Source organism: Festucalex cinctus, chromosome 21, assembly GCF_051991245.1.
Source record: "Festucalex cinctus isolate MCC-2025b chromosome 21, RoL_Fcin_1.0, whole genome shotgun sequence".
Classification (NCBI taxonomy): domain Eukaryota; kingdom Metazoa; phylum Chordata; class Actinopteri; order Syngnathiformes; family Syngnathidae; genus Festucalex; species Festucalex cinctus.
The window spans coordinates 12,457,706-12,470,235 of record NC_135431.1 but is presented as its reverse complement, the minus strand read 5'-3'; the positions used below and the strand labels follow the sequence as shown (position 1 = coordinate 12,470,235).

The following is a 12,530-nucleotide window of genomic DNA, read 5'->3' as shown; positions in this document are numbered from 1 at the left end:
GCTACTGCCACCTACAGGAGTGGAGGTTTGGTGTGGAAGAACCTAACCAGGCACGGTCTCTGACCCTCTGACCTCACAAAAGGACAAATATATCAGTCATTTCAAAATCTTGTATAAATTGATGTAATGGCAAATGACACATTTTCTTCATTTTCCACTTCCTGCCTACTGAATGTCCAAATATGTTTGGCCATTTAGTGTAAAGTGGACACGAGTGATTCAGCACCAAGTAGAATTCAATAAAGCTTGAAAGCAGGCTCCCTTTTGCTTGGAAATTAAGATTTTTATTCATGATGGAAGACTTCTTTTATTTCCCAGTTACTTCCTGTCTGGCTTCGACTTCTTCTATCCAAAGTGCGGTTTCCGCATTGTCCGTCATATCTGCCATCTAAAAATAGTCAAAAGCATGCGAGCTGGACGGTCCCTGGAATGTTCCGGCTCTGTTCCTACTCGTGTCAAGTCAGCGGAGAACTTGAGCTTTCTGGCAACTTTTGTTTGCTCAATATAAGGAGATGTAATACACACACTTTTAGACTGCTAATGGTGTGACTTTACGGATGTTGGCAAGTAGTCCAGTTTTATCTTTAGAGGCATATTTTTCCAAATTCTGAAGGCATCGTTATCATTACCTTCATTTTTTGCCATAGTGTTAGCTAGCTAAGGTACACTACATCATGAAAACCCAGAAATCTAGCTAGCTAGCTATCATTCTTTAAATCCAGTTGTCCTGAATTATCTTTGGAGTAGCATGTGCATTGGTCAGGTTATTATGATTCTAAAATCATCCATATTTAAACAGTTAGCACTGTCCTTCAACAACTGAAATGCATAAATTTGGGGTTTTCGTTCTTTCTTTCCGAGTCCAATGCAATGGTAGCGCCCCGCAAATCATTGCTTGACTTGACAAAGATTTAACAGCTGTAAAGGACGACCCCAAGGCTCGGGTTCTTGTGACTGTCATCAAATAGCTGTCGAGTCGTTAACGGCTCACGCGGCGAACTGATCCGCAGCGCATCCGCACCCATGTCGGCCTATCCCTCCCCCGCTGAAGCTTCCCCACTCCCACAAAGAGCACAGGTGCTCTTGGAGCCTTGAATGAGAGAGCGTTCCTGCTTGGCAAACTATTTTGTGCTGAGCTTGTTGACCTGATGCAGTGGCGGACAAAATTCTGACCAGCTCGCTTACAAACATTTTGGGAAATAGGCATCTCACAAAAAGATTAAAATATGTGCTTATTTCACACATAATGGGTGGGCGGGCATTTCAGAGACAAACTATTTGCATACTACAGTAGAAAGTATAGAATTAATGGTCTTCTGGGTCATTTCATTAATGAATGTGGTCCTAAACCTCATTCATATTTGAAATGTCTTTAAATAAGTTTCGTCTTGGCACTATATGAATAGAAACCACATTAAACCACATTTGTAATTCTCGTTTCTTGATTCCGTACTCCTCTGGAACCTTCCACCGCTGCCCACTATGACCTCACCTGTGGGATTTTAATGCTCAGTCACGGACCCCACAGCCGCAAAACCGAGCCCTGCACGTCCGAGGCCCGTAATGCTAATGGTGCTCCCATGCCAAGCGAAGCTAAAACCACACAACTGGCCTTTATGCAAATAACTACTGTGTTGAGAGATGAGGTTTGCGTCCTCCCTCAAACGGGGGGAATGGGGTTCGTATTTTCTCGCTTATAATGTTCGCAATTAAGTATTTCAAATTACATTTGACGACGTTGTATGTACTTATGAAAGCATATCCTCCACTACCACAGGTGGCGCTCTGTGCACTTATGTTAGCATTTTTTTTGTTACATAACAAAATTAAACTTGAAAGAAAATAAAACTGCAACGTTGATAGTGCATCAGAACGTTGCGAAAGCTACAGATTTGCCGCAATAAAAAAGTACTTCTAGCTTGTAGTAGCGAGTAGCTTTAACCCAGTAGTCACTCTGCCCCTTGCTGAGTGTCCCCCACAGTCCAACCCCGCGCCCCTAAATTGCTCCTGGCAGCTACCGTAACAGATTTGTCACGTCGGCACCTGGTCGGGGACAAGTGTCCGTGTCCCCACCCTGGTTGGAGATCACCGGACCACAGGCGCACTGTGTAACTAACTGTGTGTGTCGTATTCTCACATTTGAAAAAGGGATTGCAACCTCTAATTTATATTCAATATACAGTGAGTGTGGGCGAGTGATGCGCTCCGGTCCCGTCTCCCCGGTCATACAGGAACAACAAGGCGATCATTCCATGCCTTCTAAAATAAGCTCCCCTCCACGTCCTCCTCACATGTGCTCGTCTCGTCAGCGTCCCCTCGCCCATACGTTGACAGCAGGCAACACTAGAGGCCACACAGAGCCCAGGAGGAAGTTGGATGACTTATTCTAAAAAGCGCTTCGTACATGAGCTGGCCAAAAATGACGTGTTTTTCACTAGCCTCGTCCAACAAACTTCCAAATATTGTTAAAATACAGTTTTTGTGGTGAAATATATAATGTTTTCATTGCTGTATGGGTTGTGTTGTAAAGAAAGGGAAAAAATTGTAGTCCCGCTATGAGTGTACTTTTGTGGTTAATTCTATAGTGTCAGAAATATATTTTGACATAAAAAGACCTTTATTTAAAATATGTTCAACAAACTTGCTAAGCCCAAATATTAAATTTAAGGTCACGGTGTGGTAAAATTAAGTTATTAGCTGTACAATGTTAGCTACGTTAGCTGTCTGGTTGGACCCGACTACTTTCTGCCAACTTAGCATGAACAACACAAATATTTAACACAATAATCTATTATTTTCAAATTACGTTCAACAAATAAAAATGTGCTATGCCCAAATGTAACATTTAAGGTAATGTTGGAGTAAAAATTCAGTCATTAGTAGTACAATGTTAGCTACGTTAGCCTCCACTACTTTCTGCCAACTTGGCATGTAAATAAATGGAACAACATATATTTTTTGACACAATCTATTATTTTTTTTAAATATGTTCAACAAATAAAAACGTACTAAGCCCAAATATCAAATTTAAGGTCATGTTGTAGTTAAATTAAATCTTTAGCAGTACAGTGCTAGCTACGTTAGCAGTCTGGGTGGACTCCACTACTTTCTGCCAATTTAAGCATGTAAATAAATGGAACAACACATTAAAGTTGACACGAATTATCCTTGGGAGTACAATATCATATTCCAAAAGTGCTTTTGATGCAGAAATGACGTGCTGGTTACGTTAAAACATGTTTAACATTTAACCTACACGTGTTAGCATTTGAGTAACTTGACTTATGCTCTCATCAAAGGAGAATTCCACAGGAGGAGGAGGCAGGGGTCTGGGCGGGGGTTCTTTTGGATTTTCAGGGATCAGCGTGACCTTTTGAGACGTCTCAACCACCTGTTGCCACACGCATTCGCACCTTCACACCCTCCTTGGCATATGCCCTCGCTCTTGTGTGAGCGAGCGCGCAGTCGGCGGGGGGTACAAGGGGGGTCCGTTCACGCCGTTACGCAACACTTTGAGCAGCACTGGCTGTGTATGGCTTTGGTTGAAATTAGATCAGGGTTCGGGCTAGTCGACCGGAGATGTCAAGGTTCACGTTGAGGTCATTCAAATTGCATTCCCTCCTGATGTGACACGTCCCCGTGAAGTGTGTGTTTGCGCATGTACGTGTATGTTGCCAGTGCATAAATCACTTTTATGCTGTTGCTGCAGTCATTATAGAGCGAGAACAGACAGAAGATGATATAGAAGCCAACTTGTCATAACCCAACGACCCCCTCAATCCAAATAATGCATGTCTACGCTTATGTTTACATTTTTACATTTACAGTTAGAGGTGAATAGTTTAATCTTTCTCAGCTGTACTGTATACATAATCACAAGCTTCATTCAATCAATCAAGCTTCCTGTTATTTGTATTTAACTCAGTGATTACCGTACCGTCGGAAACCAAGGAGCCTTCGGAATCATAACCCATAAAGTACATCAATTAATTTAGTTTGAAATCTTAATGGAGTCTCGTGAGCACGTTGTAATGTCTTTAACCCACAATAAGGCAGACCACAAATAAATATTGTAAACATGGTGTGTAATTGAGATTAAACAAAAGTTGGTATGACAAGTCAACTATTGTGTGTGCAGTCAATTAAATTAGTTGTGTACGAAAGCTGTTGGCCTGTATAGATACGTGTGTGTGTGTGTGTGTGTGCGTGTGTGTGTGTGTGTGTATATAACTAGGCCAAGAAGAGTCTCTAACAAAAAAGTTCAAGGTTGAAGTGCCACAGGTTCCTCAGCCCCCTGTTATGTACTCTCCTCTTCGCCACGATATACACAGTGCGTGGCTGCGGGAAAGACGCACACGCAGGTGCTGAGAGTTTGTCCAAGTCAACGTTGGACACATACAATTCCGAGTAACGTTCCGTCGTTCTCCTTCCATGTGTTGGCTACATGTAAATGGGATGTAGGCACTGTGGCTGGATTTACGCTGCATGATTGCAACGGCACAATTCCAGTTACTTGCTCTCTTTTTTTTGTACTGTATATTTGTTGGAGGGAAAAATAGAATCAGGCATCGTCAGGTGAGGTATTTTTGGGGCTGTCAAATGGACAGTTGTGATATTCATCGCGGCAGTATAAACGCATGGAATTGGAGATCCTCAGATGGGAATCAGGGATCTTCCAAATATGGGTTGAAATCCACATGACGTCAACGGTGACGTATAGACTTACTTACATCTGCCAGAACAATACTAATACAGACTTCTTTTTTTTTTTTCTTTTTTTTTTTTAACCCGACTCCTGATTATTTGCTGCTTTTAATGAGCGTCTATTATTTGCTGAATTTCTCTTTTCGCAGTAAGGTATGCGCCCTCTCCGCTGCTACGTGCTACATTAGAGGCATCGCCACCATTAAATAAGCAAAATAATCCTCTTTCAAATCATAAAGGGGGATGAACGTTGAATGTTTTTATTATTGTTTAGTTGCGTATTTGCGGCACCAATTTATTTAGTGTGAGGGAAAACTGCTGCTTCTGGTAAGCAATGTCCAACCGTCCTGTTACAAAATTGAGTGTTTTTCAGTCTTGTTTGTGCTATTCTTTTAATTATTTATATAGTACAGTATATTTTACATATTTGTTTTACACTGTTGAATGAAAAGGACATGACTCATTTTAATCAATGGAGGTGAAGTGTCATCTGAGGCCAACTAAGCGCTATGTCATTTTTATTATTAACAATGTTTAGGTATTAACGTTCACATCCGTGTTTTCGCCTCTTGTGGAGTTATGCGCAATTTGTGCATGTTTTGTGAATGTCAACACTTGCGTGTGGGATATGTGACACTTGGCATTTGCATTGAAAGAGTAAAAAAAAAAAAATGGCCTAGGGTTGAAATTGGAATACAGTGCAGTGTAAATCCAGCCTTAATCCTGGAGTGCCAATCCAGTTTGAAAGTTGGCTCATTCAATGCGTATGTAACACTGTTTATTATTATTATTATTATTATTATTATTATTATTATTATGTGGAATACACTGGATGTAATCCCTTGAAAGGCAAAGTTTAGCATCTCCTTATCAAAAAGAACAAAGTGCTCACATCAAGTCACTGGGCCTCCTCCTTCCTTAATCACTTCCAGTTTTCACCCCCGCCGTTGCAATCAGCTGGCAACAAGTCCAGGGTGTAACCAACCTAAAGTCAGCTGGGATTGACCGGACCCCCACTCATCCCAATGAGGATAAGCGCTCTAGAAAACAAATGAATGCTTCATCGTCATCATCGTCTGAAGCGTTCCTGAGTGTCATTTTTCACATGTCCAATGACCAATTTCAGCCCAGGTGGGCGGCGACTTGTGAGCCGCCGCTCCCCGACGGGCTCCCTGGCAGCCCCAAAGTCCGAGAGTCAAACAGGAAGCCCTGTTGTCCGGTGGCGAGCACCCCCAGGCTGTCTGTTAGCGTCCCACTGGGGGACGAGCCCAGTAGGGCTCCCTGTTGGTTGGCGGCGGCGGCGCTCATTTTGTCCGGGCTGGCGGCCAGCCGTGGCGACGGCGGGAAGGTGTAGCCGTAAAGCCCGTAGGGGGGCGTGTGAAGGCGGAGGCCGGCGTACCCCTGCGAGGCGGGGCCCGACAGGTAGCCCAGTTGCGAGGCAGAGAGCGGGAGGGTGCAGAATGCGTCGCCCTCGTAGGACGGCGGGCCACGGGGAGGCGGGAAGGGCTCCGGAGAGGCGGCGTAGCGGTGGAGCGGGGGGCCGCAGGTGAAGTCGCTCGGGCTGAGGGGGCACACCTGGAAAGGCGACGAGCACGGCGAGGGCGATAGCAAGTGGGGCGATGCGCCGACACCTCCATGGGCTCCCTGCACTCCTGCAAAACATCAAACAAATGACGACTTGTAACTTGAAAAACTCAAGTCAAGGTATGAGTGTCAAGACGATCAAGTACCTTGTTTGGCCATCCCGGGGATGTCCTCGAAGGTGAGCGTCCGCAAAGATGGCCGCCAGAAGGCGTATGACTCCACCAGGGCTTCCAGGCCCATCCTGCAAACGCAAATCGCGTTAGCCTGCACGCCACCTCGTAAAGCGAGCACCTGGCCGCCATCTCTCTGTCTGTGCAGGTAATGAGGGGCATAAACGCCACGTCGCCATTGGCCGCTGCCAGCCGGGCGCTCCGAGATAATTGCTTTCACGCGGCTTTTATGGGCCAATCAGGAGCAAGGAGGCAGGAAGCCGCAGTGAGGATTTATGAGGTGGGATAAACCCCGCTGCCGCTCCCCACCCGTCCACCTCCAAGGTGGGTTGGCATGGAGGCCGAATGCAGCTCCTCTGTTGGACCTCGTTAGTGTGCGGATGAAAGTCAACCCCCACCCTCTCGATACATATGCACACACCCGCGGGGTTGAAGCCGTGGTGATAATTTAGACAATTTATGTATGTATGTATATGTGTATATATATATATATATATATATATGTATATGTATATGTATATATATATATGTATATATATATGTATATGTGTGTGTGTGTATATGTATATGTGTGTGTGTGTATATGTATATGTGTGTGTGTGTGTATATGTATATATGTACAGCTTACAAGGATCAAATTGTTTTACTACAGAATTTTGTGTACAGATTGGACTAGTCTTATTTATGTTTGTTTCAGAGGCTGTGATCCGATCTTCCCCGTCACTAAGTGACAAAATGACGAATACTCCACGATGAAATCTCCTGAGCTCTGCGGTAAGACTTGATTAGTTCCACTCTGGATGGATTTTCACGTTCATAGAGGCCCGTCGCACGCTTCCCGCGAGAGAAGGATAAATAAATGCAGGCCCTGCTTTTTCCCTTCCCGTAATATCAGACTGAAATAGCCGTGACAAGAAAAAAACCACAGGCCAGCAAGAATATCAAACATGACCCAGTTTCGGCGGGTAATGTGAAGGTCTCCACTCACCGATTCCTTCCAGAGTCTCTGAAGCCTTTGGCAAAAGGGTTTCTGTCGATTTTCAGCCGGGTTATCTGGAAAACACAGGGAAAAAATCCCCCAAATCTTATGACAACACATAAAGCATGCCAGCAGAAATAGTCGTCTGTTTGTGTTAACTTGGCTCGGGCGCGCCAACATGACACTTTTTGTCCCTTGGCATTTAGGAAACTGAAGCAGTGTGTTTGCTGCAGCGCACATGTGACACCCCTCGGTCCAAAAAGAGCTTGGTCAACCTTGTGAGCCTCATCCAGTGTTAGATGTGCAGATGTACACTCCATTTCGATGATGTCCATCATTACGTTATTTTTATAGGCAGTTTGTTAGTTGGTAGGACTAAGCAAAAATGTGTCCAATGAAAAGCATGTTTTGTTTGTTTTTTTTTATTGTGGACACATTTTTGTTTTCTCATATAAAAACTGCAAATTTGGAAATACATGCTTTCCAGTAAGGTCGATAGAGAATGTAAAATTTTCTAGTTAAATTCCAAGCGCCCGCTTTCTGTTTTCCGGATTAAAACCAAGCAAAATTTGGACATGCATGCTTTTTCTTGGACAGCGATGACTTTTGTTTCCTGGAAAATGTCAGACATAATGTCACTCTCAATTGAAGAGTCTACACTAGAGGCCTTAATGCAATATTTTTTAGTTGAAATCCAAGTTGTATTATCTCTGCATTTAGTCATTTGCTTCCTGTTTTTACAATTTAAAAAATGGCAAAAACTTGTTGGTACATACTTTTCATTGGATGACTATTGTCACTGTTTGATGAAATTTTATGTATCACTTTTTTTTCTGGGAAATTGACCAAATAGTCATGAAATATTGAGACACAATTTTTTTTTTTTTTTTTTTTTTTTTGTCGAGAGAAATTGACAAAATGTCACAAATTTTGGAAAGAAATGCTTTTCATGTTATAGTTTGTTTCACCAATTCCCATGGAAATGTATGTAATCCGCAAATTTAGATCAATGCCTTTCATTGTCTAACAAAACGATCACCTGCAGCTTGTACTTTGCGGCCTGCAGCCAACTACAGATCAGCCTGAGTAGCGTCACCCCTCGGGCCCCCCAGGATAGTCCGTCAGCCCCGTCAAGGGGCCCCAAGTGGCTCCCAAATGAGGGAAATGGGACCAGTTAGCCTCGCCTGAGTCATGAGTATATGGGCCACAGGGTGCCACTACAATGCAGGGAGAGATGCTAACCTGAGGGGGCCAGGGCCCACATTTACACCACAAGCCTTGTGAGTGCCCACCTCCCACCCTATCACTATGGTTACCAGGTTCCAGACTGGCAACCACCATTCGAACACAATCAACAATGTGTATATAGTCACTTTCCAGTTAAAAAAAAAAAAAAAAATAAAAAATGTCTAAGCGAAGGTCTGTCCAAAATTTTAGTTATTTTCGTATGGTTGGAGATGATGACAAACCTGCTGGTTTTGGTACGCCGTAACTGTGGTGAAGACGGTCTCGGGGAAGGAGTAGGTGCGCGTGCCCTCACCGGCGGGCACGGCCTTCACTGGGGACAGCTCTTCACAGCACTCTTTACGGATCACGTGCACCCGCGGCTGATACTTGTGCATGGAGTGCAGGATTATCTGGGATAGGAGCAAGCAAGTTGGGTCACAATTTGCTTATATTGAGGGGAAAAAAATATTTAGTGGAGCTGTAGTGGATCGGTTTGCATTTCCATTCATTTCAATGGAGGAAGTGAATCTTAAATTTTGAAAAATCTATTCCTTCATAAAGCTTAATCTATATATGCACCTCCCCCAAGGCAAACCTTCTAAAAGACCGATTTGTCTGATTTTCAAAAAATTAGGATTCTCATTTGACTGTCAAAATTAGGAAAATGTGGGAAATAATTTTATGATGAGAAAGTGCAGACCTCCCCCAAGACCATGCCATCCTAATTTAGGTAAGAATTAGAAAAATAATTCACATGCATGGATATTTTTGAAAATTGGCCTTGGTGGCGGTCTGAGTTTTAGATGCAGGGTGCCATTACACACGGTACAGACTTTTTTTTTTTTTTTATGTAATATTTTTAGTTATTTATTTATTTTTATTTTTATTTTTTTTCTCCCAAGGAACTTTGCAGTCTTAACATTTTAAATTGAAGTAATGTTCTTTGTAATTGTCTAATATTAAACTTTACTGGATGCATAGATAATATATATTATTTGATATGTATTTATTCACAAAATTCTTAATTTATTGTTGTAAATTTTATTTACTTGTATGTTTTGTTCTTGTTTTACTTGTGTTATTCTTTACTGAATAACCGATTTCTGTTCCATGTATACAGCACTTTAAGCAATACTTGTTTTAAAGCGCTTTATCAATAGTTGAGTTGAGTTAATATTGTAGATGGTGGCAGTAAATGTTAATACTAGTAAGGATAAGTGGTACATAGAATGAATGGATAATGATGATAATAATAGTTGAATTACATGTCCCTGGTCGTCCAGCTCGTTGTTTGTGAGCTTGAGCTTGTCGAAGCTGACCACCTGCCGCATCCACGTCTCCCCGGAGGCAGGCGAGTCCGGGTGGATGTAGACCCGGGGAGGCACCGGCGAGTCGGCGTTGCCCGCCACCATCCACTTGGAGCTGTGGTACACGTACCTGTAAGTGAGCGGCACGACCATAAAAAAAAACAAAACAAAAAACGTCAGAAGCCAGCTAGTCGCATTTTGTGTCGAATGTTGACAAATGATTGTTTGTTTTTGGTTTGAATCGGTTGCGTGTGGAGAGAGAAAAATCAGGGATGATGATGATGATAATAATAATAATAATATTCAGCATTCACAAAATGAAAATCAAATTTGAAAATATGTTCCTCAAAGACTGTTTAATCTTTCCAGCGTGCGTAAATGCGCACAAAAGGTACATGGGAAGCTTTGTTGTTGTTTTTTTTTTTCTGCACATTTGCTGCTTTGACCTTCCACAGGCCGAGGTTAAAAGTCCAAAAGGAACAACTAAACAACTGTGGCCAGCCCCGTTTGTGCGTTAAAAAAAAAAAATAAAGTGCACGCAACGTGTCATGCATTTCTCTTTTGTCGCTGACCTGTATCGTTTGTTATCCACGGGGATGATATCCATGGCGATGTAATACTGCTGATGTGGGTCCAAACCGGACATTTTCACGCGCATGGCGGGGAACATCCGCCTGCAAAATGCATCGTATTAAAAATAATAATGCTGCAGAACGGGGATGGTTGTTTTTTAATTTGTTTAAAAAACAAAACATTTTTTCCACGTTTTTATTGCAATGGCTTAAAAACAAAGTGTTTAACACCAAGCATGACTTGATTACGTTTAACCAATAAGTGTAAATTGCTTTATAATGGCCTTTTCATTTAATTCAATTCGCATGAAGATAAAATAAATAAATTCATCAAAATAGACGGAACATTTGCGCTTGCCTTCCTGCCTTGGTGATGATCATCTCCGTGCCGATCTCGTGGAAGCGTTTCCACAGGTCCGAGCCCTGCAGGTCCACGCGTGGGTCTTCGCTCCCGTTGCCGCAAACCGCCGCGGGCTGCGGGCTCTCCAGGAGCGCGTCCTCGCTTTCTGTTATGCAAACGCGCGCATGCACACAATTGACTGTGACTGAATTCACGTTCCACACGTTTGCTGCATGCTGCAAACACAAAATGAATTCTATGGATAGAATTTAATTTATGTATATATATTTTTTTAATATTGATGTAGAAGTTGCCCCACTGCATCGTGTTAAGTGTAAAATGTGACTAAATAATACTCCTATTTATTTATTTTTTAAATCCCATTGAATTGTTTAAGCAGCTATTATATTTGGTCATATAGCGGCCTATAAGAATTCAAAATTATATAGTTTAATTTATTAATAATTTTGATAACTAAGCATATATACGAGGGTGTTTTATTAGCATTTTTTTTTGTTTTTTGTTTTAATGATTTGCACTCACGTCCTGAGGCGTATTGCATTAGAAGTAAGACTCGAGTATCTGGTTTCCAAGTTTCCAGTGCATCCTGGTGCTTTTGGGTCCGTTTCTTCTCCTGCTGCTAATTGGCGTGTTTACGACTGCAGCCAAAAGCCCATAAAATAAAACATCGACTGGCAGTCATAATTGTCACACACTTTGCACGCCGGCCACAAGCTCACGTCTTGTTTGCAGGCGTGACTTTTAGCTTGAGACTATCATGAAATTGAATGATGCCAGTATTGTAATGATAATTTGCACTAGCTAACATGATGAAATGTGTATAATGTAAATATATAGCAGCCGATGGTCTTGTTGGATGTCGTTGTAGCTGTCTGTAACGTTTTGTTTGTATTATTCCATCTTATGTTCCAGTTTTTTGGCAGCACTCCTTAATTTGCGGCGCTTTTACTTACGGGATCCGTCGCTGGCATATTCCGCCTCGCTGCCGCGCGCTCTGGCCGCCGGCCGAGGCTCGGGACTGGCGGCCGCTCTCGGGACGTCGCAGCCGGGCGACGTCGCGACTTCCCCGGCCGTCCTGCGCCTCTTCTCGGCCCCGATGAGCGCCTCCACGGAGAAGGCGTGCGCCTTGACGCTGAGCGCGCACGGCGAGCGCCGCTTCTCCGCCATGAGTCCCAGGAAGCGACGGCGGGCGGGTTGCCACCCGAAAGTCGAATAAGACGACGAAGAGTCCGCAAAAAGGTGAAGAAGTGCTCTGCGGGGCAAGTCTCTCCGCGTCTGACGTCTGGGTTATCCGCCACTTTCTTTGGAGGGAGGTGTCAACATTCGGGGAGAAGTTAGAACCGGGGGGGGCGGGGGGGGGAAGTCGGGGAACTGTCAATCACAACTCGCCTCGGCCAATCAGGAGTCGCCCTAGCGCCAACTCAGGAAATGCCCAGGCCACGCCCATTAGTGAAGCCCTAATGTGGTCAACGAGTGACATTGTTTACTCGGCGTTTAACGTAAGTGAAAAATTATTAGGAATATTTTTAAAACTAATTATAGTGAATCAAATAGGAAAATGTGTGCATAAAACTGAACATAGGAAAATAGACACCTCCTCTTCCCGTGGAGATCAAGGCAATATTA

The 12,530-nt window shown here is 43.2% G+C and overlaps 2 protein-coding genes across 8 annotated transcripts in view; one reads left to right on the top strand and one right to left on the bottom strand.

Moving 5' to 3' along the window:
• LOC144010708 (hormonally up-regulated neu tumor-associated kinase) overlaps positions 1-12,530 on the top strand; it is a 70,890-nt gene that overhangs the window by 37,406 nt on the left and 20,954 nt on the right. For 5 of the 7 annotated variants that reach the window (XM_077511145.1, XM_077511142.1, XM_077511148.1 and 2 more), the window contains 3 exons: positions 7,156-7,232; positions 9,948-10,103; positions 11,817-12,143. The gene's annotated coding sequence lies outside the window, so the exon portion shown is untranslated. The remainder of the gene's footprint in view (positions 1-7,155; positions 7,233-9,947; positions 10,104-11,816; positions 12,144-12,530) is intronic. The other 2 variants (XM_077511143.1, XM_077511144.1) reach the window with 2 other exon arrangements.
• tbx18 (T-box transcription factor 18) lies at positions 4,794-12,162 on the bottom strand. Its single transcript, XM_077511149.1, has 8 exons — positions 11,858-12,162; positions 10,902-11,049; positions 10,544-10,645; positions 9,930-10,101; positions 8,907-9,074; positions 7,447-7,511; positions 6,435-6,529; positions 4,794-6,356 (listed from the first exon to the last, which is right to left on the bottom strand). Exons 1-8 carry the CDS (start codon positions 12,069-12,071, stop codon positions 5,827-5,829), a joined length of 1,494 nt encoding a protein of 497 aa, XP_077367275.1. The 5' UTR covers positions 12,072-12,162; the 3' UTR covers positions 4,794-5,826.